Raw genomic sequence first — 27,493 nt, 5'->3', positions numbered from 1 at the left:
AATTTCTCCTGTTACCCATGTGAAAATAAAAAAAATTGGTTCCGAAGTAAAATGTTTGCAAAAAAAAGTTAAATGTTCATTTTTTCCTTCCACATTGTTTCAGTTGCTGTGAAGCACGTCAAGGGTTAATAAACTTCTTGAATGTGGTTTTGAGCACCTTGAAGGGTGCAGTTTTTAGAATGGTGTCACTTTTGGGTATTTTCAGCCATATAGGCCCCTCAAAGTGACTTTAAATGTGAGGTGGTCCCTAAAAAAAATGGTTTTGTAAATTTTGTTGCAAAAATGAGAAATCGCTGGTCAACTTTTAACCCTTATAACTTCCTAACAAATTTTTTATTTTTTTTTTCAAATTTGTGCTGATGTAAAGTAGCCATGTGGGAAATGTTATTTATTAACTATTTTGTCACATAACTCTCTGATTTAAGGGCATAAAAATACAAAGTTTGAAAATTGAAAAATTTTACAAATTTTCGCCATATTTCCGAATTTTTCATAAATAAGTAATATCGAAGAAATGTTACCACTAATATGAAGTACAATATGTCACGAAAAAACAATCTCAGAATCAGCGGGATCCGATAAAGCGTTCCAGAGTTATAAAGTGACAGTGGTCAGAATTGTAAAATTTGGCCCGGTCATTAAGTACCAAATTGGCGCTGTCACTAAGGGGTTAAATATAAATGTAAATAAATAAATAAATAATGGAATAAAATAAATAAACAAATAAAGATGGACACAATCCCCAGCGCTGATCCTCAGTGTGATACTGTCTCGGTCTGTGTTACGCGCATTCTCCGAGGAGCCCGCCAGATGGCGCTGTGGCGAAACCGCTAGGCGCGATACACTGCGCTCCCAGCAGACACCGGGGCCGCTAGTGTGCCACGTAACAAGCTGTCGCCGCATCAGTGCGTTGTGTCACCGGCACCGGGAGCGTCCAGTCCGGGGGTCGCCACCGCCGCCTAAGGGGGGTGCAATATGGGGGGTTCGCAGAGCGTTGAGATCCCCGGCGGAGGGACGGAAGGCTACCACGTCCTGCGGGTATGTATGCGGGGTGCACGGATCCGGCTGGCTGCTCTCTCTCCTAGGCCTTGGGGTATGTGGATTTGTGCGGGCCTGATGGTTCTGGTGTGGTTATTACTAGGTGCAGGCTTCTGTGTACATCTAGTGACCATAGGTAATGCTGCCGGCAGTACAGGAAACCTCACCCCCCCCCTGCAGTATAATGGTATCTTCCCGGTATTGCTGGCTCCATTTCTGGGGATGGGCAGCAGTGTGGGGGTGTGAGGGTGAGGCCACCTGCCAAGGGGGTGTCCAGTGTAGTGCTAGTCATTCCCTTCTTCTAAGGAGCCATCTCTTCATTTTCCTCTGGCCATGGCTGTACTGTGATTCCTGTTGCTGTTTTGACACCCGGAATGTTTTTATTTATTTATTTTTGTGTGACGAGCTGATATTTTTTATTACATATAACGTTTTGATCACTTTTTATTTCAAATTACATTAAATTCAGTGAGAAATTAAACATCAGCAACAAAACCTGTAAAATGGGAGCTAACGTGAAAAAATAATAAAAAAATGCAGTATAGAATACAAATGAGAATGCCTGTGTAGTGCCTGCTTCCCCGATCCCCGGTCTGATAACAGCAGTCAGGACCCCGGCCTCCAGCGATCACCTGTCATGTGCACACATCACCATGTGGTGGCTAGTCGCAGGCTGCGGCGGTCGCGTGTGGTACCTGGATCATCAGGCCGCGTCTCTAATCATAGTGCGTGGATCTCCATGCCGTCCGTCCACACCATCGCTCCTGCTACAGCCGGGAAGCGTTTAGAGCCCCATCGCAGTCTGCTCAGTGTCATTCACAGTGGTGATCGTTACAATTATTGTGAAGTATTCAAGACATGAAATGTATATGGATAATGAAAACGAAGTTGGCGTGCCCCTTCTTTTTTGCATAGTGGCCGGGTACAGAAATAGGGAAGGTGAGTGTACAGGGTTTTTCATTTGTCAAAGCCACAGGAAAATCTGTTCCAAAATCTGCCTGATTTCCCTGTGGCCGCCTCCAGATTTTCAGTAACGCTTTTGTTCTAGTAAGACCTCATTCACACGGGTATGTGAAAAAATTATACTGGTGTCATTAGTGTTATGGATCCGTGCGTCCATTTTTACCAACAGTGTTTGGTCTGTGTGCAAGTTTTTTACCATAGTGTTTGGTCAGTGTCCATTTTTATTATTATTATTATACATTTTTATAGCGCCATTTAGTCCATGGCGCTTTACATGTGAATACGGGGCAAATATAGACAAATACATTAAACATGAGCAAACACAAGGCACACGGGTACATAAACCATCAGTGTTTATCACGGTTGCATAAAGAAATGAATTTCGGAGCTTCTCCTATACTTTGCAGTGTTAAACACGGACAGCGCACGGATGCAATCTGAGTGCTATATGTTGTTTTCATGGACCTATAGATTTGTATTGATAGTTTTCATCCGTGCTGCTGGACAAAAAAAGGAACATGTGAATGTCACCATAGATCAGAGGTGTCAAACTGCATTCCTCGAGGGCCGCCAACAGGTCATGTTTTCAGGATTTCCTTAGCATTCCACAAGGTGCTGGAATCATTCTGTGCAGGTGATTAAATTATCACCTGTGCAGTACAAGGAAATCCTGAAAACATGACCTGTTGGCAGCCCTCGAGGAATGCAGTTTGACACCCCTGCCATAGATTATACTGGGTACGTGTTGTATCTGTGAAAAAAAACCGGATACAACACAGATGTGTGAATCAGGCCTAATACCGTATCCGTAAAGTTATTCATGAGACCATTGTGTGTCTGCTATAAGCTATTGTGCAGCAGGGTGGCTCAGTGGTTAGCACTGTTGCTTTGTAGTGTTGGGGATCCTAGGATCAAATCCCACTAAGATCAACATCAAGGAGTCTGTATGTTCTCCTTGTGTTTGTGTGGGTTTCCTCCGGGTTCTCAGGTTTCCTCCCACACTCCAAAGACTGATGGGACATGTAGATTGTGAGCTCCATTGTAGACAGTGCCGATAATGTCTGAGACGTACAGCCGTGGGGACTCGAACATATTATACACTCTGTTTGCACTCAAGCATGCGCAGATAACACCTTATCCCAGCACGTGCACTCATCACGATCCAGTCATCACTCAGCTGTTTGCTTGGGGTTCTAGAAGTCGGGTACAGTCATTCGCACATGATTAGTTGCAAATGGAAGGTGAATACAGCGTTCGGGCCTCATGCACTTCGTGTGACACCGTACCTCATTTGGTGCCACTCACAAGAGACATTCTCCCATTGAAGTCTTGTAGTTGCAAAGAATAGATCTGTGATATGGAGAGCAATGAAGCAGGCCATTTTTTTTTTGTCAGGCATACAAGGTACAGAGAAGCTGATTCACCTGTAAGTGATGTGGTGCTCTGCAAAAATCACCAATGTATCCGAAACCTTGATGGTTGTGGGTTTTCTGTTAGTCTATGCACAAAATATAGCCGGGATCTTCAGTAGAATGGGTCCTGTATCGCCGGGATGAATGGGGGCGACACGTGATTCAGGATCCCATTACTGAATGAATAGATTGTATTCTGCTCGGTTTCCGCTGTATTTCTTCACATCGCTGAAAATGAGGCCATTGGGTCAGTTTACATTGTGCTGATTGGAAAGCAAATATATCACGCTGGGGTTAACCTGTTTAACCAGATCTAAGGACATTTTTAGAAACTTGAAATATTTTTCTTTTGTTACCAGTGATCTAAAAAAAAAAGCAAAGTTAGTATTTGTATTTCCTGCAGTGACGGAGTTACTGCAAATCCTCCCAAATGTAGATGTAAAGTAAAAATGAGTTTGTGCCTCCGTGTTCTCTGCAGGTGGATGCAGGGGCTGGACGGTATTCTGAGCCAGGACGCCATTACTTGTACTTTTGCCTATTATTGTAGGAATAATGGTCTGTATAATGCACGTTATTGTAGCCACAGTCCATGTCATCGTTTCCCATCCATGCTTAGGCTACTTTCGCACTAGCGTCGTGCACTGCACGTCGCTATGCGTCATTTTGCAGGATGCGTTTTTTCTCCATAGACTTTTATTAGCGACGCAGTGCCACACGTCGCAACCGTCGTGCGACGGTTGCGTCGGACCGTCACCACCAAAAAACGTTGCTTGTAACGTTTTTTGGTGTGTCGTCTGCAGCATTTCCGACCGCGCATGCGCGGCCGGAACTCCGCCCCCGCCTCCCCGCACCTCACAATGGGGCAGCGGATGCGTTGAAAAACTGCATCCGCTGCCCCCATTGTGCGGCGCATTCACAGCTTGCGTCAGTGTGCCGCAACGTCGCATAGCGATGTGCAGTGCACGACGCTAATGTGGAAGTAGCCTTAGGAGGTAGGTATTTATCTCATGGCATCGAGAGAAATGCAGTAGGGTCTTATCCAAGTAATGATGATGGATCAATAGATAATTATGCTTAGTTATGCTCACCTTAAAGGATTTTGCAAGACACAACCACAAAAATGCGTAAATTTCAGCTGCTGCAGCTGTTAGAGAGTTGTATAAGAAATATGCCACGGGAGATGGAAGTATGCTGTACCGCCGGAGAAATAACAAGCCACGATGGAATGTTGGTTTATTGTCAACGCGTTTCACAGTCACTCCGACTCCTTCTTCCGGACCACCACTAAGTAAAGGTTTTCATTTGTGGTTGTGCTGATGGAGTCGGAGTGACTGTGAAACGCGTTGACAATAAACCAACATTCCATCGTGGCTTGTCATTTCTGCAGCACAGCATACTTCCATCGCCCATGACATATTTCATGGCATCACGTCGCTATAGTGGTCGACTTTTTCACCATCTTGATGTAGCTCGCAGCTAAAATACAGATCCTGATCAATTAGCCCCACATCCCTCATAAGTGAACTGAAGGTATTCGAGAAGGATTTGTCTGCAGGGCACATACACGATACATCGTTGGCCAAATGTATGGATTCTATGCGGGGCCATTTATCCATATGGGGGTGTCCTGACAGCAGATGTCCACAGGAAAGAAGGGGTAGAGCATGGTGGATTTCAGTGTGTCTAAAGCTTTATTCATACAGGTGTCTGGTGGCAGCTTATTTCCCTCTTTTTATTGGGAAATCGTGCATGCTCGTCCAAGCCGAGAGTGGAGAGAGTGAAGTCAGAACCAGCGATTGGCTACCTATGGTGTATGGCTAATGTATAGGGAATCTGTCCGTATGATCATCCCTCCTAAGCTGTCTATATGGGCATGCAGGTCATAGGAAGCTGAATAAAATTACACCTTCATATCTGTGATATCTGATGTTTTGTTCCTGAGAAGTTTTTCTTATTTGCAAATGAGCTGTTAAGATCTATGGGCCGGACATAGCTCTCCCTGAGAATCTGTCTCCAGAGATTATATTAAATGAAAGGAGGTGTTACTAGTGTGAGACATGTAGATCAGGAGAGCAGACGGTCAGTCATTACATGTCTCACACTGGCAATGTCTCCTTTCATTTAATATAAGCTCTGGAGACAGATTCTCTGGGAGATCTATGTCCGGCCCATAGTTCTTAACAGCTCATTTACATATTAACAATAACGCTGACTTCTCTGGAATTAAGCCCCCGTCTCACTAAGCGAGATCGCTGCTGAGTCACAAGTTTTGTGACGCAACAGCGACCTCCGTAGCGATCTCGCTATGTGTGACACGTAGCAGCGATCAGGCCCCTGCTGTGAGATCGCTGGTCGTGTCGGAATGGCCTGGACCTTTTTTTGATCGTTGAGGTCCCGCTGGGTAGCACACATCGCTGTGTTTGACACCTTACCAACGACCTCGTTGACGACTCAGACACTGAATCGTCATAATAGCTCCCATGTGACATCGTTGTACAGGTCGCTGGTGAGATGTCAAACAGTGAGATCGCAGCAGCGATCGTTGGGAAGATCTCACTGTTTGACATCTCACCAGCGACCACATAGCGACGCAGCAACGATCCCTGACAGGTCGTATCGTTGTCGGGATCGCTTTAGCGTCGCTAAGGCTAGTTTCACACTAGCGTTAACTGCATTACGTCGCAAATCCGTTTTTTGGCCGAAAAAACGGATGCGTCAAAAAAGTGAAAAACGGTGACAAACGTATGCCACGCATCCAGCATTTCGACGGATCCGTCGCAAATCCGCTAAACGTTTCCGTCGAAAATACTGGATGCGTTGCATACGTTGTATCCGTTTTACCATCCGTTGTATCCGTTTTTCCGACGGATCCGTTTTTAAAAGGGGAGGCTCCCAAAATTTGATTGGCTACTGGAAAATTTGAAAAACTATATAGTACTGTATTTACAGCCCATCTTTGTGGGTTTTAGTTTTGTGGCAGCGATGGAAGGTGTTCTTGGGAGGATTGCTAGTTTGGTTACCGACGTTATCTTTGAGACAAATCGCCTGGATATCATAGTGCGGGAGAAGGAGGCGGCAGCGGAAAGGCGTAGGATGCTTCTGCAGCAACGGAGACGAAGACGAATGTGGATTCATCCGATTAATCAACTACGGATGACCCGGGGTGTCCAGTCCACTCTGTACCTGGAGTTGCGGCACAATCCACACAAATTCCACAACTACGTGCGGATGAGGATTGAACATTTTGATTTTTTGCTTGCAAAACTGGAGGATGTCATCCGAAGACAGGACACAAGGATGAGGCTTGCCATCACACCGGCGGAGCGGCTGATGGTGACCCTGCGGTAAGCCTCTTTTTTTTATTTCATTGCTGATATTGAATGTTATATTACATGCTGCAGAAAATACTGCGCTGGCATATTGCGCACTATTTTCTGCAGCATGTAGTTTTGGTTTTCTTGGCGGACATTCAACTGCTTTATTTAAATGTCATTGCTGATATTGAATGTTAACAGACTGCAGAAAATACTGTGCTGAAATATTGCGTTGCATTTTCTGCAGTTTTTTTTTTTTTTGGTTTTTTTGGGTTTGATGACATGCAACTGCTTTTTTCCTGTCATTGGTCATTTTGAATGTTATATTACATGCTGCAGACAATACTGCGCTGACATATTGCGCACTATTTTCTGCAGCATGTAGTTTGTGTTTTCTTGGCGGACATTCAACTGCTTTATTTAAATGTCATTGCTCATATTGAATGTTAGATAACAGACTGCAGAAAATACTGCGCTGAAATATTGCGTTGCATTTTCTGCAGTTTTTTTTTTTTTGGGTTTTTTGGGTTTGATGACATGCAACTGCTTTTTTCCTGTCATTGGTCATTTTGAATGTTATATTACATGCTGCAGACAATACTGCGCTGACATATTGCGCACTATTTTCTGCAGCATGTAATTTGGGTTTTCTTGGCGGACATTCCACTGTTTTTTTACACCGGATTCATGCTGGTTTTATTGGGTCTCCTGTCATTTTAAAAAAAATTAACAGTGCCATATTATAAAAAATTGCACAGACAAACAATTTTTAACATTTTTTTTTTTTTTTTTTTTATAAAGTTTCCTAGCTACGGGTGAATCTATGACTTCGCTCCATTATCAGTTCAGGCTGGGCATTTCAACTATCTCTGGAATAGTGAAGGACACATGTCGGGCTGTTTGGACCACTTTGCAACCAGAGTATATCCCCCAACCATCCACGGAAATCTGGTTGCGAAGTGCTGAAGAGTTTCAGCAAATTTGCAATTTCCCTAATTGTGTGGGTGCAGTTGACGGGAAACACATAAGGATTGCGAAACCGGCAGGAACAGGATCGGAGTATTATAATTATAAGAAGTATTTCTCCATCGTCCTTATGGCTATTGCAGACGCCAACTGCAGGTTCCTTGCCGTGGACATTGGAGCGTATGGACGGTCCAATGATTCGCAAGTGTTTAAAAACTCTCCGATGGGTCGTTGCCTTTATGGAGAGAGCTACGATTTCCCGCCAGCCAGACCACTGCCAGGAACAAATGACCCAGCCCTGGAATATGTCTTTGTAGGTGATGAAGCCTTTCAACTGTCGCTGCACCTACTGAAACCGTACAGTAGCCGGAACTTAAACCATACCAAGCGGGTCTTTAATTACCGGCTTACTAGAGCACGAAGAGTAGTGGAGTGTTCCTTTGGCATATTGACGGCGAAGTGGCGAGTTCTGCTGACGGCTATCAAGCTGAAAACAACAACTATAGACGAGGTAGTTAAAGCCTGTGTGGTGCTCCACAACTTTGTCCTGTCAAAGGAGCCCGTTTCTTTGGATGATGAAGAGTTGGAGACCACCTTGTGGGACTACCGCAGCAGCTCGGTTCGCTCTACAAGTTCAGTTACAAGGATGAGGGACCAGTTTGCCGATTATTTTGTCTCACCTGTCGGGCGGATCCCGTGGCAAGACATGATTGTGTAACCTGTTTCCCATGTGTAACCTGTTTCCCATGTGTTTTGGTTATGTAAAAAAAGTGTTTCTGCCCCCCCCCCCAAAAAAAAGGCCCAAAAGCGTGGTTTTCTTGCTAGTAAAACCATTATGTTATACCCTTTACATGTCTGGTGTTTGTTTTTATTAAACCTTTTTTTATTATATTACCTTAATAAATCCACACACACACAAAGAGTAGAATTGTAATCAGAAATTTATTTTAACTCTTTTTTTTTTTTTTTTTTTTTGTTTTGCCAAAAAAATATATATATATTTTCCAACATTTTTATAGAAAAATTAGAACATTTTTTAGAATCTTATTTACACACTTTACAAATTTTCAAAGTGTTGGGTGGAGATATGAGAGGAGGATGTGCCGGAAGGTTGGACCACGTCGATAGGTGGGGAAACCCTACTTGTTTGGGGTGCAGTGGAAGTGGGGGTTAAACCAAGAGGCTGACCAGAGGGGGGTGGTGTTGGGGTAGGTGGAAGAGAAAAGTTCAGTAAGGAAAACATTGGGGAAGTAATTTGGTCTAGGGGCCGGGATTGTTGTGGGGACTGGGTCGGGTATTGTGACTGGGTAGGGTAGTGGGAGTGGCGTGGGGTTTGGTAATGGTGCTGGTGTGGGGATTGGAGCTGGGTTTGGTAATGCTGCTGGTGTGGGTATTGGGGCTGGGTTTGGTAATGGGGGGTATGGTGTGGAATTGGAGTGGAGGTGTGGTGAGGTGTGTGGGTCGATTCATTAATGGCCTGCAGTGCAGCATTATGGCAGGTATTCATTACCCGCATCTGTTGCTCAAAAGAAAGCTTCTCCATGCTCATGAGCATGGATTGGAAAAAAAGGTTGGCCGGATCGGGACTTACAGCTGAATGCAGCCTATCCAAGCGACTGCTGGTTTCCTGGCTTGTTTCACTGATGCGTGATTGCACCATGTTGAAACCAGCAGTCACTTGCTCTCCCAAAATTTTGAAAGAGCCTTGGAAGGATGCATTCAGGTGTAAGAACTCAGGAGCATAGCTCCTTTCCTGACCCCTCTGGCGCTGCCGCCACGAACCTAATGGTGGTCTCGAGGTGGCAGGATCAGAGGGGTGGGGTAAAGGGAACGCTAACTGTTCAGCATCAGATGCGAGCAATGAAGCCTGCAATAATGCTCCACTGCTTGGGGCGGATGAAGTGGAGGGGACAGAGGGGTCAGAGGAGAGGACAGAGGGGTCAGAGGAGGGGACAGAGGTGTGGGGCCTACCGACGTGGCCCTCAGTGGCGGACTCAGGAGGGATCGCTCCAGAGGGCGCAGAGGAAGATGCAGGCGCCCGGTGGCTGGAGAAGGTGCTGTGAAAGAAAAAACAAAAGAAATTAATACATTGGAATGAAAAAGCCCTGACTGAAAGCAAACTAAGTAGACAGGTTAACATGGTTATAATTGGGCTGTAGAATACTTACACTCTGCTCAGCATTGTTCGCCTCAGGAAGGAGAGGGCCTGGCCATATTTATATCTGCTCCTCTTCCTTCCTGCAGAGCCACTCGGGGCCTTCATCTCATCATTGAATTCCCTCTTAAAGCGATCCCTCAGTGACCGCCACCGCTTCCTAACCTTTCCAACTGTGAAGACAAGAATCAAAAGAAAAAACAAAAAATTGGTAAATGCAATACATTACAGTCAGCTCAAAACATCACTGGAAAGTGAATACTTACCTAGTTTGCTCTGCTGCTGAGGATGAAGGCTCTCCCGCCTTGGAAACAGGGTGCGACACACTTCGTCCCAGAGCCGACGGGTGACACCGGTATCTGCATGCCTGCGGTCAGCCATGTTCCACAGCGGCTCCCGCTCACGAACCTCCTCGATGAGACAGTCTACATCAATGTCATCATCATCATCATCCTCCTCTTCTGCGGGAGCACGCTGTGAAGCCTGTGTCAAAAAAAAAAAAAAGGAAAACAAACAAATTAGTACACTGAAATACTAAAGTACCAATAGAATCCCCCTCCCCCAAAAAAAAAAAAACTCACTGATGGCCGACCGTGGCGACGAGTCCGCCGACTCTGGGACTGTCTGGGAGAGCCTTCAGCGGCAGCAGCAGGAGCAGCAGCAGCAGCCTGAAATGAAGGAAACAAATTCTCAGTTAAGGTAGGCAGGTGTTTAGTAATCTGTTTTGTGTATGGTGCAGTGTGATGTGCGAAGCAACTGTTTCACCACTACTTACACTTGGTTCCTCCTCCACTTGCATCTCTCCACCCGTCTCGCCCCCTTCTGACAGCTCCTCATCTGATTCAGCTTCCTGTTGAAACATAATGTATGCATGTAGTTATCCATAAAAATTTAATTTAAAGAAATTTAAAAAAAAAAAAAAATTTTGTGTTAACTTACCGATACACGCTGTTGCTGTGGAGGAGGGCTGTCAGAAGAGGACATCGTTTTGTGGTCCTGGTGGGCAGCGGCTGTGTCCTGGTGGGCAGTGGCTGTGTCCTGGTGGGCAGTGGCTGTGTCCTGGTGGGCAGCGGCTGTGTCCTGGTGGGCAGCGGCTGTGTCCTGGTGGTTCTGTAAGTTAAAGACACACTTGCAATCTGCTCGACACATTGAAGTAGCAGATTGGGGTCTTCAAAACTTACTTCTAGCTCTTTAGCTGTGGTCCTGGTGGGCAGCGGCTGTGTCCTGGTGGGCAGTGGCTGTGTCCTGGTGGGCAGCGGCTGTGTCCTGGTGGGCAGCGGCTGTGTCCTGGTGGTTCTGTAAGTTAAAGACACACTTGCAATCTGCTCGACACATTGAAGTAGCAGATTGGGGTCTTCAAAACTTACTTCTAGCTCTTTAGCTGTGGTCCTGGTGGGCAGCGGCTGTGTCCTGGTGGGCAGTGGCTGTGTCCTGGTGGGCAGCGGCTGTGTCCTGGTGGGCAGCGGCTGTGTCCTGGTGGGCAGTGGCTGTGTCCTGGTGGGCAGCGGCTGTGTCCTGGTTTATCTGTTATATGTATAATGGATCTATAGTTAGACCACCCCCTGAACTAGGTAATGTTCAATGATAAACACCCTACTAAAATGATGTCAGAAATGTTCATACAGGTGAACACCAAAACCCCCCCAAAAAGTTGCACGTTATACCATTCATTTCCATGTCCCAAAAAACAAAATTTTTTAATGTTAACACCATGAAAAAATATATTTGACACATTTTATTTAAAATAAATAACCTCTCCCCCCCCAAAAAAAAAAAAAAAAATACTTTACAGGTTAACCTTTATTAAAAAAAATGAGCCCTCAACCAACCCTGTATTGCATGTGTAACCATTGGTACATACACCAGTTTTAAATTTACCTTTATGAAATAATACTACGGACATTTTTTTAATAAACATTTTATTATAATTTTTTTTTTGCACTTTTTTTTTTAAAAATCACAAGGAGCTGACATGCTCTTTATTTTAAATACAAGTACTTCAACTGCAAATGGTTATAACTGTAATAAAAAAAAATTCAACACTTTTATTAAATAGAAAAACCCCACACTCACACATTCAAACCACAAGCTGCACACCGCTAGACTTTTTTAAAAAACACATCAGATTTAAAAAAAAAAAAAAAAAAATTAAACCACATGCTGCACAGACCACTATACAGTCAATACATCAGAAAAAGGCAAATAACCAATTATACAGCATGGACAAATGCACATGCCATCAACAAGACGTACCCAAAAAACATGCATGGTATGTGTCCACATTCAGGATCGCATCAGAATTTGGGCAGGATTTCCCATCAGTATTTGTAAGCCAAAACCAGGAGTGTAAAAATTAGGTAAAGTATAATACGAAAACAGGCACACTTTTGCTTTTATCACCCACTCCTGGTTTTGGCGTACAAATACTGATGGAAAATCCTGACCACATCCTGATGCAATCCTGCACATGGACACATACCCTCCCACATGAACAGGCATAAAATTGGCAAAGGCATAATATGGTGCAGGCACATGGTACAAAAGCACACAGCCGTCCAAAAATGCACACATACACATGCACGCACATAGCTTTATGCAAATACACATATGTACAACAAAGGCAGAAAGGTGAAACCAATCAGAAGACGCATACACACACACACACACATACAAAAGGCTGACAATCCTTTGGCTGAAGCAGCAGGTCTTCACAGTGGCTGGCATCATGGTGGATCTGGACTCTAGCATGGCACTGGCTGGTGCAGGACGATGGCAGGCCTCAGGTTCTCTTCAGGTTTTAAGCTCTTGCTGTAGTCAGTAGTACCTCATACACACAGAAATGCACAGGCACACAGATGCACACTAAAATTGCAATACTCACACTGGCTATGGTGGCTGGAGTCTTGTAGCAGGATGTCTGGAGTCTTGTGGCAGGATGGCTGGAGTCTTGTGGCAGGATGGCTGGAGTCTTGTGGCAGGCTGGCTGCAGTCTTGTGACAGGCTGGCTGGGGTCTTGTGCTTGGCTGGGGTCTTGTGGCAGGCTGGCTCTTGCTGGCAGGCTTCTTTGCTTCTCTGTGTCTTGCTGGCATATGTGGGGTTCAAGGCCCAGGCCAGGTTTATATAGATTTGGGGGTGTCTGGCCAATTGGCAACAAAATACTTCTTCTGAGCATGCTCAGTGTAAAAAAAACGTATTGCAGCGCTGCATTGCGTCGTACGACGTGTCCCGACGCATCCGTCGCTCATAGGCTTCCATTGCAGCCAACGACGTATGCCGCAGGATGCGTCGCGACACGTTTTTTAGGCGGAGACAAAAAACGTTATAATCTACGTTTTTTTGAGACGACGTGTCGCCAAATTTCGACGCATCCGTCGTAAAACGTACACGACGTATGCCAATCCGTCGCCATACGTCGCCAATACAAGTCTATGGGAAAAAAACGCATCCAGCAAAAAGTTTTGCTGGATGCGTTTTTTCTGAAAAAAGACGTTTTGAAACGTAATGCAGTTAACGCTAGTGTGAAAGTAGCCTAAGTGAGACGGGGCCTTAAGACATCAGCTCACAGATATCAAGGTATCATTTTATTCGGTTTCATGTGACCTGCATGACCATATATACGGCTTAGGAGGGTTGATCCTAATGACAGATTCCCTCTCTATGTTTTTATGTATGCCGGTAGAGGCCTCCCCATGTATAATGCTGTGTGATGTGGTTCTCTGGATGTTGCAGTCCTGACATGACTTTGATATTGTACATTGCCGCAGCATCCTACCAGAGATAACAAAGATTCCTACATTACTCAAGAGCCATGAGGGCTGCAGAGTAAAAGGCCCACCATAAATTATTCACAAGCGGACCAGGCAGCAGCGTTGGTCAAGGAAACGGACATTGTTTCTTCTAGTACGTGATGGCAGCCAAGAATCATTATTAACAGTTGTTTTATGAGATGTGAACAGCATGGAAGACAGCGGTACTGTGTCAGGGAGAAAGCAGCCATGTCTGGTCACACAACCCAGACCTTTTGTAAAAAAAAAAAAACCCCAAAACCATACAGATATAATAAACCAAAAGTCTGCAAATAAGAACCTTTACAGTCTGCCGAAATGAGAGCCATGCCTCGTCCACTTGCATCGATCAGTGCTACTTTCCTTTTCTACTATGAGAAGGTGTCAATGACCCAACGATGACGTTTTCTTTTCTCAATAGGTACAAGAAAGTTCCCCGGGACACAGAGCGGGGCTGGAGCCGTTCTTTGACTTTATAGTGTCCATCAATGGGCTGAGATTGGTGAGTAATCCCGCTTCTATAGGTTACACAGGATGTTACATACATTTTCTGTATATCCTGGATAGGTTTGATGTATAAAACATGACTTCTGTCAGTTGTAAGAGGGTCCGCTACACATCCCCTCCAACGAGATGTTTGAGGGGCGCCCTCTGTGTCCTTAGCTGTCAACAGGAAAAACTGATTCATCTACAACTACCGACCACTAAGTAGTGTGAGGCCCCCACAAAATATTCTTTAGGGGGCTGTCGAGGGACTCGGCCACATTCACATGATAGTAAATTGGTCAGTAATCAAGACCAGGAGTGGGTCAAAGATGTGCAGTGGAAGCAGTACAAAGCGGTTTACTACTTTTTCTGTTTCTTGCACCTCCGGCTTACAAATACTGACGTGTGAACCTGGCCTTAGGGGCAGGATGTTATATCAATGTCTGATTCCCGGCGAGCATATACTTCCTATTTAGTGTGTAAATCACTTGGAACAAGGCACAGTTAGGGGCTTGTAGACAGGTCTGCACGCCAACACTAAAAAGCTTGCTACAAAGAAACAAGCGTCCTAGTGAAATATTACATTCTGTGCAGGGGAACTTTCCAGGAATGCGGTGGTCCTAGCTGGACGACTCCAAAGGGTCCATACAGCACGTACATTAAGTGGAAAATATATTCACCGTTTTAAATGCGAAAAAATCCCATTTGTTAGGATGAAATTAGTGATAAATTAACACACTGAATACATAAAATCTGCACCGCAGGTCAATTTCCATCTGAAAATCTGTCTTGTGTGAACAAACCTTTAATGATATTAAGCCTTCTGGATTTTAAGTTCTGGTCGTTTTTGCTTTTTGTTGATATCTTAAAAATTGTTTTTTCGTCTTTCCATAGAATAAAGACAATGACTCACTGAAGGATCTGCTGAAGGCCAATGTCGAGAAGCCTGTGAAAATGGTGGTGTATAGCAGCAAGACACTGGAGCTGAGGGAGGCGACGGTTACCCCCAGTAATATGTGGGGAGGACAAGGGCTGCTGGGGGTCAGCATCAGATTTTGTAGCTTTGATGGAGCCAATGAGAATGTCTGGCATGTACTGGTGAGTGACACCACATATGAAGTTATTATATGGTGATGATTTTTGCTACTGAAGGGACTGCCCTAACTTTTTGTTATTTTTTTTTTTTTCCCCCCCCCCACCAATCTGTTTTTTTTTAGGAAGTAGAGCCAAACTCTCCTGCAGCCTTAGCTGGTCTGAGACCCCACACAGACTACATAATTGGAGCGGACACTGTAATGAATGAGGTAATCGTATAAAGTACCACGGTATCCATATAGATGAGATACATGTCCATCAGATAAGACCTGCTAATAACAATGCTACACATGTATGTCGAGACAGAGGGCTTAGCAACCGTGTCATCATACGCTGATACAGGAAGACGAGATATTGACGACATCTTGGTACAAACTACGTTTCAGTTCACTGTTCACTTTGTGATGTCGTCTAACAGACCTCGCTGATCACAAATCCGTAGGCTGATATTCCCGCGTGCATGTAGGACGCTTTCTAAATGTAAGATTTGTGTCTTTCAGTCTGAAGATCTGTTCTCCCTCATCGAGACCCATGAAGGAAAGCCTTTAAAACTGTATGTGTACAACACGGACACAGACAACTGTAGAGAAGTGGTCATCACACCAAACTCTGCCTGGGGTGGGGAGGGAAGGTAAGAGGACCCGACTTGTCATCCCAATATCACACTTTACGCACATTAGATTACATTGTAAAACCCAGCGTTAAGACCCTTAATCGTTTCCCTGAATGGAGCAGTCAGACCATTGATGTCGATGGGCACTGTGTGATGCTTCATTTTCCCTGTTGTGGTCCTACATTGGAATTAAAGTGTTTGTCCTCCTTTAGAAACCTTTAGAAAACGTTTATCGTTACGATGATGATATAATATATATATATATATATATATATATATATATATATATACACACACACTGTATAATTTCTCAACAAACTGAATATTACTTACTATCCCACTCTTTCTCCACCTCTTGTTCCTGCTGTTTGGCTGCAGCGGTTACCCTGATAGTGCTATAGCCGATCCCCTAGGACAAGGCCGCTAAGCTCAGTGATTGGCTTTAACACCGACCGTGTGAGGTCACCACTGCAGTCAAACCGAGAATTAGAGCAGTGGAGAAGAAACAATGCTGGACCTGGGGATCAGTAATATTGAGTCTTGTGGGTTTTTCTTTATAACTATATCAGTGTACGGATGAAAGTTTTCTGTAAGAGGACACCTTCTTTAACCCCTTCATGACCTTGCCGTTTTTTGCAATTCTGACCAGTGTCCCTTTATGAGGTAATAACTCAGGAACGCTTCAACGGATCCTAGCGATTCTGAGATTGTTTTTTTCGTGACATATTGGGCTTCATGTTAGTGGTAAATTTAGGTCGATAATTTCTGAGTTTATTTGTGAAAAAAACGGAAATTTGGCAAAAATGTTGAAAATTTCGCAATTTTCACATTTTGAATTTTTATTCTGTTAAACCAGAGAGTTATGTGACATAAAATAGTTAATAAATAACATTTCCCACATGTCTACTTTACATCAGCACAATTTTGGAAACACATTTTTTTTTTGCTAGGAAGTTATAAGGGTTAAAATTTGACCAGTGATTTCTCATTTTTACAACAAAATTTACAAAACCATTTTTTTTAGGGACCACCTCACATTTGAAGTCAGTTTGAGGGTTCTATATGGCTGAAAATACCCAAAAGTGACACCATTCTAAAAACTGCACCCCTCAAGGTGCTCAAAACCACATTCAAGAAGTTTATTAACCCTTCAGGTGTTTCACAGCAGCAGAAGCAACATGGAAGTAAAAAATGAACATTTAACTTTTTAGTCACAAAAATGATATTTTAGCGAAATTTTTTTTATTTTCCCAAGGGTAAAAGGAGAAACTGGACCACGGACGTTGTTGTCCAATTTGTCCTGAGTACGCTGATACCTCATATGTGGGGGTAAACCACTGTTTGGGCGCACGGCAGGGCTCGGAAGGGAAGGAGCGCCATTTGACTTTTTCAATGAAAAATTGGCTCCAATCTTTAGCGGACACCATGTCGCATTTGGAGAGCCCCCGTGTGCCTAAACATTGGAGCTCCCCCACAAGTGACCCCATTTTGGAAACTAGACCCCCCAAAGAACTTATCTAGAAGAATAGTGAGCACTTTAAACCCCCAGGTGCTTCACAAATTGATCCATAAAAATGAAAAAGTACTTTTTTTTCACAAAAAAATTATTTTAGCCTCAATTTTTTCATTTTCACATGGGCAACAGGATAAAATGGATCCTAAATTTTGTTGGGCAATTTCTCCTGAGTACACCAATACCTCACATGTGGGGGTAAACCACTGTTTGGGCACATGGTAAGGCTCGGAAGGGAAGGAGCGCCATTTGACTTTTTGAATGAAAAATTATCTCCATCGTTAGCGGACACCATGTCACGTTTGGAAAGCCCCTGTGTGCCTAAACATTGGAGCTCCTCCACAAGTGACCCCATTTTGGAAACTAGACCCCCCAAGGAACTCATCTAGAGGCATAGTGAGCACTTTAAACCCCCAGGTGCTTCACAAATTGATCCGCAAAAATGAAAAAGTACTTTTTTTTCACACAAAATTTCTTTTAGCCTCAATTCTTTCATTTTCACATGGGCAACAGGATAAAATTGATCCTAAAATTTGTTGGGCAATTTCTCCTGAGTATGCCGATACCTCATATGTGGGGGTAAACCACTGTTTGGGTGCACGGCAAGGCTCGGAAGGGGAGGCGTGCCATTTGACTTTTTGAATGGAAAATTAGCTCCAATCGTTAGCGGACACCATGTCGCGTTTGGAGAGCCCCTGTGTGCCTAAACATTGGAGCTCCCCTACAAGTGACCCCATTTTGGAAACTAGACCCCCCAAGGAACTTATCTAGATGCATAGTGAGCACTTATAACCCCCAGGTGCTTCACAGAAGTTTATAACGCAGAGCCGTGAAAATAAAAAAATAATTTTTCTTTCCTCAAAAATGATTTTTAGCCCAGAATTTTTTATTTTCCCAAGGGTAATAGGAGAAATTGGACCCCAAATGTTGTTGTCCAGTTTGTCCTGAGTACGCTGATACCCCATATGTGGGGGTAAACCACTGTTTTGGCACACGTCGGGGTTCGGAAGGGAAGTAGTGACGTTTTGAAATGCAGACTTTGATGGAATGCTCTGCGGGCATCAGGTTGCGTTTGCAGAGCCCCTGATGTGCCTAAACAGTAGGAAACCCCCCACAAGTGACTCCATTTTGGAAACTAGACCCCCAAGGGAACTTATCTAGATGTGTGATGAGCACTTTGAACCCCCAAGTGCTTCACAGAAGTTTATAACGCAGAGCCGTGAAAATAATAAATGTGTTTCCTTTCCTCAAAAATATTTTTTTTAGCCCAGAATTTTTTATTTTTGCAAGAGTAACAGGAGAAATTGGACCCCAAAAGTTGTTGTCCAGTTTCTCCTGAGTACGCTGATACCCCATATGTGGGGGTAAACCACTGTTTGGGTACATGCCGGGGCTCGGAAGGGAAGTAGTGACGTTTTGGAATGCAGACTTTGATGGAATGGTCTGCGGGCATCATGTTACGTTTGCAGAGCCCCTGATATGCCTAAACAGTAGAAACCCCCCACAAGTGACCCCATTTTGGAAACTAGACCCCCCAAGGAACTTATCTAGATGTGTGGTGAGCACGTTCAACCCCCAAGTGCTTCACAGAAGTTTACAACGCAGAGCCGTGAAAATAAAAAATCATTTTTCTTTCCTCAAAAAAGATGTTTTAGCAAGCAATTTTTTATTTTCACAAGGGTAGCAGGAGAATTTGGACCCCAATATTTGTTGCCCAGTTTGTTGTGAGTACGCTGATACCCCATATGTGGGGGTAAACCACTGTTTGGGCACACGTCAGGGCTCGGAAGGGAAGTAGTGACATTTGAAATGCAGACTTTGATGGAATGGTCTGCGGGTGTCACATTGCATTTGCAGAGCCCCTGATGTGCCTAAACAGTAGAAACACCCCACAAGTGACCCCATTTTGGAAACTAGACCCCCGAAGGAACTTATCTAGATGTGTGGTGAGCACTTTCAACCCCCAAGTGCTTCACAGAAGTTTATAACGCAGAGCCGTGAAAATAAAAAATAATTGTTCTTTCCTCAAAAATTATGTTTTAGCAAGTAATTTTTTATTTTTGCAAGGGTAACAGGAGAAATTGGACCCCAACAGTTGTTGCCCAGTTTGTCCTGAGTACGCTGGTACCCCAAATGTGGGGGTAAACCACTGTTTGGGCGCACGTCGGGGCTTGGAAGGGCGGGAGCACCATTTGACTTTTTGAACGCAAGATTGGCTGGAATCAATGGTGGCGCCATGTTGCGTTTGGAGACCCCTGATGTGCCTAAACAGTGGAAACCCCTCAATTCTAACTTCAACACTAACCCCAACACACCCCTAATCCTAATCCCAACTGTAGCCATAACCCTAATCACAACCCTAACCCCAACACACCCCTAACCACAACCCTAACCGCAACACAACCGTAACCCTAATTCCAACCCTAATCCTAACCCTAATCCCAACCGTAACCCTAATCCCAACCCTAACCACAACTGTAACCCCAACACACCCCTAACCCTATCCGTAACCCTAACCACAAGCCTAATCTTAACCCTATTTCCAACCCTAGCCCTAATTCCAACCCTAACCCTAAGGGTATGTGCCCACGTTGCGGATTCGTGTGAGATTTTTCCGCACGATTTTTGAAAAATCTGCAGGTAAAAGGCACTGCGTTTTGCCTGCGGATTTACAGCAGATTTCCAGTGTTTTTTTGTGCGGATTTCACATGCGGATTCCTATTGAGGAACAGGTGTAAAACGCTGCGGAATCCGCACAAAGAATTGACATGCTGCGGAAAATACAATGCAGCGTTTCTGCACGGAATTTTCCGCACCATGGGCACAGCAGATTTGGTTGTCCTTAGGTGTACATGGTACTGTAAACCTGATGGAAAACTGCTTCGAATTCGCAGCGGCCAATCCGCTGCGGATCCGCGGCCAATCCGCTGCCAATCCGCTGCAGATCCGCTGCGGATCCGCTGCCAATCCGCTGCAGATCCGCGGCAAATCCGGTGCGGATCCGCGGCAAATCCGGTGCGGATCCGCTGCGGATCCGCTGCGGATCCGCGGCCGATCCGCTGCGGATCCGCGGCCGATCCGCTGCGGATCCGCGGCCGATCCGCTGCGGATCCGCGGCCGATCCGCTGCGGATCCGCGGCCGATCCGCTGCGGATCCGCGGCCGATCCGCCGCCGATCCGCCGCCGATCCGCCGCGGATCCGCCGCCGATCCGCCGCGGATCCGCGGCGGATCCGCGGCCGATCCGCTCTGTGTGCACATGCCATAACCCTACCCCTAGTTCTAACCCTAACCCTAGTGGAAAAAGAAAAAAAAATATTTTATTTTATTATTGTCCCTACCTATGGGGGTGATAAAGGGGGGGGTTTATTTATTATTTTTTTTATTTTGATCGCTGTGGTAGAACCTACCACAGCGATCAAAATGTACCTGTAACGAATCTGCCAGCCTGCAGATTCGGCGGGCGTACTGAGCATGCGCCCGCCATTTTCCAAGATGGCGGCGCCCAGCGAGGAGACGGCCGGACACCGGGAGGATCGGTAAGTATGAGGGGGTGGTGGGGGGGGGATCGGAGCACAGGGGGGGGATCGGAGGACGGGGGGAGCGGACAGGAGCACGGGGGAGCGGGCAGGAGGACGGGGGAGCGAACAGGAGGACGGAGAGGACCGGGCCACATAACGGACGACTGGGGAGGAGATCGGGGGCGGTGGGGGGGGCCAGAACATGATTTCCAGCCATGGCAGATGCTATTGCAGCATCGGCCATGGCTGGATTGCAATATTTCACCATTTTCATAGGTGAAATATTGCAAATTGCTCTGATTGGCTGTTGCACTTTCAACAGCCAATCAGAGCGATCATAGCCACGTGGGGGCAAAGCCACCCCCCCTAGGCTGAAGTACAACTCCCCCTCTCCCTGCAGATCGGGTAAAATAGGAATTAACCCTTTCACCCGATCTGCAGGGATGCGATCATTCCATGACGCCGCATAGGCGTCATGGGTCGGGAAGGGGTTAAACTGTTGTTTCCAGATCCCGGCCACAGATTAAAGAAAGTTACTGGATGTCCAAACAGTTCATTATCTTAGAGAGAGCATTCATAAAGGAGTTGTCCGGTCTCTAAAATGAAAAGTCTGCACTCACTGTGTGTAACTGCAGACATATGAATCCTCCCAGCACACACACTGCACGCTGCCAAGATTCGCCGGCTTCTTGGCTTGTAACGGCGATGGATATGTATACCCCGGGCAGAACCTGTCTAGTGAGCCTGTGAGTATTTATAACATGTACGTCACCGCCATTCCTGCTAAAAAAAAATAAATATATGGCGTATTCTCACAGCGCACAGTACATGCACTGGATGATTCGCACGGCTGCAGTCACACAGACTTATCAATTTAGACCAGACAACCCCTTTAAAGATGAGCTTGTGCGTGTAACTAACCCCTTTGAAAGAAACCTTACAGGACCTTTTGCACCCCTATACTTCCACTACTGCTTTACACTGCAGGGAAATATGGCCCCAATGCTTCAAGAGCCACAATGTTCAATCTGAGCGTGCTGGAGTCATACGCACCTGACTCATTGGGAGGGTCTGCCATCCCGCCCCAGCAATGCCTATTTTGATGGAGCTGGGCGATACAGGCATGAAAATTGCCACATTTTCACAATTCTGCCAGATATATGCAACTTTTCAAAGTGATTTACTACAAAATTCTGGAGTAATTGCCTTGATAAATTGGGTCTACAGGTGCATCTCATAAAATTAGAATATCATCAAAATATATATACTATATAGTCATTACTAACAGAGTGATCTATTTCAAGTGTTTATTTCTGTTAATGTTGATGATTATGGCTTACAGCCAATGAAAACCCAAAAGTCATTATCTCAGTAAATTAGAGTACTCTTTAACGCCAGATTGAAAAATGATTTTATAAATCTGAAATGTTGGCCTACTGAAATGTATGTTCAGTAAATGCACTCAATACTTGGTCAGGGCTCCTTTTGCATCAATTACTGCATCAATGCGGCGTGGTATGGAGGCAATCAGCCTGTGGCACTGCTGAGGGGTTATGGAAGCCCAGGTTGCTTTGATAGCAGCCTTCAGCTCGTCTGCATTGTTGGGTCTGGTGTCTCTCATCTTCCTCTTGACAATACCGCAAAGATTTTCTATGAGGTTAAGGTCAGGCGAGTTTGCTGCCAATCAAGCACAGTGATACTGTTGTTTGTAAACCAGGTATTGGTACTTTTGGTAGTGTGGACAGGGGCCAAGTCCTGCTGGAGAATGACATTTCCATCTCTAAAAGCTTGTCAGCAGAGAGAAGTGCCCTAAAATTTCCTGGTAAATGGCTGGCTGACTTTGGTCTTGATAACACACAGTGCACCTCACATGTAAAGCGCCATGGAATAAATGGCGTTATAATAATAAATAATAATAACCTACACCAGCAGATGGCATGGCTCCCCAAACCATCACTAATTGTGGAAACCTCACACTAGACCTCAAACAGCTTGGATTGTGGCCTCTCCACACTCTGGGACCTTGATTTCCAAATGAAATACAAAATTTACTTTCCTTGTGGAGTGTGTCAGTGACTGCCTTCTGGTCTTCCCCATGATTGTGGAGCTACTGAAAAAGACTAAGGGACCTTTTTAAATGCTTAGGAAGCCTTTGCAGGTGTTTTTTGTTTATTATTCTAATTTACTGAGATAATGACTTTTGGGTTTTCATTGACTGCAAGCCGTTATCATCAACATTAACAGAAATAAACACGTGAAATAGATCACTCTGTTTGTAATGACTCTATATAATAGGAGTTTCACTTTTTGTATTGAAGAACTGAAATAAATTAACTTTTTGATGATATTCTAATTTTGTGGGATGCACCTGTTTGTGTCTGAGCTTTTTCACTATATCTATTCTTTATCTAAATTTTAAAAAAATCCCCCTCAATAGGTATGGGACAGGTATTGGCCACTTTCTGGTTTAATTTCTTTCCTACAAGCCAGAATATATAATCACAAGCCAGCTCCGGTGCTGCAAAGGCTTTTCTCTGTCTGGTGGAAAGGTGTTCTCCAGCCTTCTACTACTGATGACCTGTCCAAGAGAACAGTGGGGATCTGACACCCCCCCACCCATCAGCTGTTACCCCCTCCACATAAATTTGTAGCTGTGATACTGCAGAGAGGCGCCTTTTGTCGTTTTGTGAAATATGTATTGATGATTCTTCATTTATATCCAAAGCTGCAATCAGATTTTTGTTTGCACAGGTCAACCTGATCTGTTCGGTAATGTGTTCTGTAATCATATGAAGAGGCGTATATTTATTAAAGAAAACTTCTATACACTCTGTATAATTGGCCAATATTTTATAATCGGGGAACCTTCATTTTACAGTTTATGTAGATTTCAATTGAAGTTGTGCTAAATGTCGTTGGTGGCTTCCTTAATACAGGCAGTTACAGTAAAACCTCTCCAATAGTCCATCACTTTATCCAGACCAGATTTACTGACTCTGATTTTTGTTTCTACCATATTTATGCATTTTCTTGCAATTTTCTTTGATAGTTTTTCCTGCATTTCTTTTTTTTCTGAACAAAATTTTAAATGATAGAAATTGATTAGAGGAGAAAGTTTCAGCACAGATTAGTGACTCCTATTAATTTTTCTTTTTCCATTTGCATGAAACTTTCTCCCTTCCTCCACAGCTTAGGGTGTGGAATAGGTTATGGTTACCTTCACCGGATACCTACACGACCATTCGAAGAAGGAAAGAAAATCTCTCTGCCAGGGCAGTCACCGGCGCCTGTGAGTCCTCTAAAAGATGGATTTACAGAGGTTTGTACTGTATGTGTTATCACAGTTTCCCCTCATTTTTTATTATAAAGTCATAACAGAATTGGGTTATAATGTCAAGTCATATTGTACAGTGTGAAAGGCCGGCCATACACATGAAGATGGCTGTCTCCGGAATGATGCATTGCCGATTGTTAGGCCGACAGCCATCTCAACTGACTCTGCCATACACAGGAGCGCGCACTACGCCGAGGACTCCTGTGTTCTCTATGAGAAGGCCACCGACTTATGTCTGAAAGAAAGGTTGGCAGTCCGAACTAGGATACCTCCAATCTAGATCTCACTACCATCAGTCAGACAGGGCCCGTATACGCTCCAGACCATCAGCAGACACAGTCGAGATCAGCGGGCCCACATTAGTCTGTGTATGGGGCCCTTACCCTACATAATCTGTTGTCAATCTAAAGTCTTTGCATATAAAAGCACCAAGGGTAGGTTCACATGTAGTGTAAATGCTGCATCTCTGGGTGAGGGCTCGGCTACTGGAGCCCCGATGATCGGCTGATCTCATGGAGGGTCTTTGTATGATCACATCAATACATGGCCCAACAACTCTGTACCATAGCTCACCCAGGCGAGATCCCCTCTGTTACATCCATGTGCTCTTATTGTTTAGACTGGACAACTCTGGGGGAAAAAAAAGTTGGAAATGATGTTCTGATAATGGGTTCTTGGTTCTCTGTATGTATCTGTGAGAGGGGACAACTGCTGTCATGTATTGTACTTCATGAATTCTTCTTCTAGGTCCAGCTGTCATCTGTAAATTCCCCTCCAACATTGCCTGTTGCAACCACAGGAATTGAAGGAAGTCTGTCCGGACTGTCACTTAATGCAAACCCACCTGCTGTCACCAGTGCTTTTAACTCAGGTACATTGTGTTTATAGACTGTCGAGACTAAGTTTACACCACCGATCAGAGGGCTTTTACTGTGTGCTGTGATCTCGTTACTGCACTGCACGATATGTTGGTCTTAGAAAGGTCTCATGTATTTCTCTTTTTTTCTAGGTTTACCAACAGTCCCCGTATTAACGCCACAACTCAACCATTCCCTCACGACGGGCCCTCTAAATCCAGCTGTTTCACTACCAGGTAAATCCAGCATTAATCTGGGTAAATACGTTTTCAGCTTTTCCAGTAAAACATTTAGTCAGGACCATACAGGTCTGTGCTCTCTTTAGAGAATGATCACAGAAGAGAAATATTTCTACCATTTCTGATCTCGGCTGGACAACTTCCTTTCAGAATAGACATCCTGATTATCGTCTGATTAATACAGATCTGACTCCTGAAACTCCACCAGTTCGATGAGTTTGATGTGTGAATGGCTGATGAAGCAATATTTGATTGCGCCAGGTCAAAGCTTTGTTTTGGTTGATTTAGGAGGATCCCAAGTGTATGATCAACCCAACGCAACCCCCGCTATAATGTACATTTACATCTGCAGCTGTGATACCTACACAAAGATAAACCATACATTGATGAAATATGTTAAATCATTACACACTAATTTATCCTAGACTTGCTTTAACGCTGTTCTTATTTCTTCAGGTCTCATGCCATTATCCACTGGACTTCCCACATTACAGAATTTACCCAATCTTAACATACCTGCACCCAACCTAATTCCCAGACCTGGCTTCCCAGACTTGACACACAGTGGTAAGTTTAACACGTCAGTTTTCTGGGATCACGATACTGATGATCTGTCCTTTTGTGTAGTCTGTAAATATCAGATAAGCAGTTGGCATCCCCAATGATCAGCCTTTCTCCATTGCTTCATCTGCATGGATCCAGTCTGTGCTGGGTACTACAGTATTGTTCCATTCGCTTCATTGCTGCCTTCATGCATGAAAACGGCTTTGTGTAAATGTGCAGTATTTGTTATTTAGCATTTATATTGCAATGCAATTTCTTTAATACTTTTATTATTTAACTCTTTATTGCAGTGTCCGGCTTGCCACCTCTTGGTCCTTTACCAGCACTGAACCTGGCAGGACTCCCTCTCTCAGTAAATCCTCCGTTCCCCCCGTTTCCTCTAGCACCTATTGTAAGTGACCCAATTCCATCACTGCTGGACCAGATTACCGCTCCATCCGTGGAATATGGCACATCTACGATGGAGAGCACGAGCAGCGCCAGCCTTCCTGCCACAGAGAAAGTTACCGTCAGCAGCACAGAAGTAGCAGTGGCTGAATCCTCTTAACGTGGATCCCGCCAGCTTCTTGTATTTATTCAGCCACAGAATGTGCTCCCAGATGCAATCATTAATCTCATACTAGTTTGTACTTATGTAGGAGACCTGTAAATACAGAGAAATCTAGTTATGAAGAAGAAACAAGGTTATTGAGGAAGGACCAGGACCAGACGCCGAACCCTTACACAGATGACGGATGTAAATTATTTTAGCAGAAAAAAAAAAAATTAGTCGAATTTGTTGAATAAAACGTTATGGCACGTGCACTCTTACTATGTGTATAGTATCTGTCTTATCCACTGCCTGGGGGAGTAGTACCGGCTCTCCGCAGCGCACAACTGCTTTCTCTATTGGTTTAGGTCAGCACCATTGGACAGATGCTTTATTCCAGCGTTGTCTATACATGGTTCAGGACGAGGATGTGAAGAGAACGTTACTGTATGAAATGAAAGGATTTAAGATGTTCGATTTACATACTGCAATAAAATCCTGGAGTTTTACACAAATATTTGTGTCGCTTTGTTTCTTAGATTTCCCAATTTATGAAAGAGGCCCAAATCCCAGCCCCCTCCATAGTCCACTATCAGACATGAATGGAGAATGGGCTCTACATTCAGAGGCATATGCAGAGATGAGGTCCAAATATGGTCTCCTAGACTTCTACCTCATGTCCGTAGGCAGATCAGTGGAAGTAGACGCTTTGTCGATTGTCCGGAACCATTTCAGGCTGCATTAAATATCCCTCCCTTAATCCTTTACTTGAAGTTGTCCTTTTTGGAAGTCACCATTTCTATACAGAGCGTCTCTGAATTGGCAGCACCAAGTTCCACATCTTTGTTTCACCAATGGGGGCTTCAAAACAGAGCGTTGCCTCTCCAGGTTTGCAAGGCACCACCTGGTCCAGTCTTCACCCTTCCAGCGGTTGCTTTTATACTTCTGCATGGTGCATTTTTTGCATCAGCTGATGCCTCATGGTCACTGGGTGCTATCGATGACGGCTAACCTAGCTTCCTTCTATTTCGGCCCAATCCTGAGAACTGCTTTTGAAGCCCCAATGCCATCTGTGTCTCCCCATGATATGGTCCCAAAAACAGGATTTTT

At 44.5% G+C, this 27,493-nt stretch overlaps 2 protein-coding genes across 2 annotated transcripts; one reads left to right on the top strand and one right to left on the bottom strand.

Moving 5' to 3' along the window:
* The first annotated feature begins 757 nt into the window (after positions 1–757).
* GORASP2 (golgi reassembly stacking protein 2) lies at positions 758–26,898 on the top strand. Its single transcript, XM_077272729.1, has 10 exons — positions 758–1,038; positions 14,055–14,135; positions 15,014–15,217; positions 15,337–15,423; positions 15,715–15,845; positions 24,050–24,179; positions 24,942–25,065; positions 25,204–25,287; positions 25,747–25,857; positions 26,145–26,898. The coding sequence occupies exons 1-10, from the start codon at positions 976–978 to the stop codon at positions 26,399–26,401; spliced, it is 1,272 nt and encodes a 423-aa protein (XP_077128844.1). The 5' UTR covers positions 758–975; the 3' UTR covers positions 26,402–26,898.
* Positions 8,675–11,416, bottom strand: LOC143784458 (uncharacterized). Its single transcript, XM_077272728.1, has 6 exons — positions 10,788–11,416; positions 10,624–10,698; positions 10,430–10,516; positions 10,115–10,331; positions 9,862–10,021; positions 8,675–9,750 (listed from the first exon to the last, which is right to left on the bottom strand). Exons 1-6 carry the CDS (start codon positions 10,995–10,997, stop codon positions 8,751–8,753), a joined length of 1,749 nt encoding a protein of 582 aa, XP_077128843.1. The 5' UTR covers positions 10,998–11,416; the 3' UTR covers positions 8,675–8,750.
* Positions 26,899–27,493: the final 595 nt, after the last annotated feature.

The sequence above is a fragment of the Ranitomeya variabilis genome, chromosome 7, assembly GCF_051348905.1.
Source record: "Ranitomeya variabilis isolate aRanVar5 chromosome 7, aRanVar5.hap1, whole genome shotgun sequence".
NCBI classification, from domain to species: domain Eukaryota; kingdom Metazoa; phylum Chordata; class Amphibia; order Anura; family Dendrobatidae; genus Ranitomeya; species Ranitomeya variabilis.
The sequence above is the reverse complement of the archived record's forward strand: the minus strand, read 5'-3'. Positions and strand labels throughout refer to the sequence as shown.

Excerpts from the sequence above, each read along its gene's own strand:
- GORASP2 (XM_077272729.1), top strand. The coding sequence starts at position 976 with ATGGGGGGTTCGCAGAGCGTTGAGATCCCCGGCGGAGGGACGGAAGGC. Across the intron at positions 24,180-24,941 it reads TAAAAGATGGATTTACAGAG|GTCCAGCTGTCATCTGTAAA; the intron begins GTTTGTACTGTA and ends TTCTTCTTCTAG. Across the intron at positions 25,288-25,746 it reads TCCAGCTGTTTCACTACCAG|GTCTCATGCCATTATCCACT; the intron begins GTAAATCCAGCA and ends TTATTTCTTCAG.
- LOC143784458 (XM_077272728.1), bottom strand. The coding sequence starts at position 10,997 with ATGTGTCGAGCAGATTGCAAGTGTGTCTTTAACTTACAGAACCACCAG. Across the intron at positions 10,332-10,429 it reads GTCGCCACGGTCGGCCATCA|GCTTCACAGCGTGCTCCCGC; the intron begins GTGAGTTTTTTT and ends TTTTTGACACAG. Across the intron at positions 10,022-10,114 it reads TCAGCAGCAGAGCAAACTAG|TTGGAAAGGTTAGGAAGCGG; the intron begins GTAAGTATTCAC and ends TTGTCTTCACAG.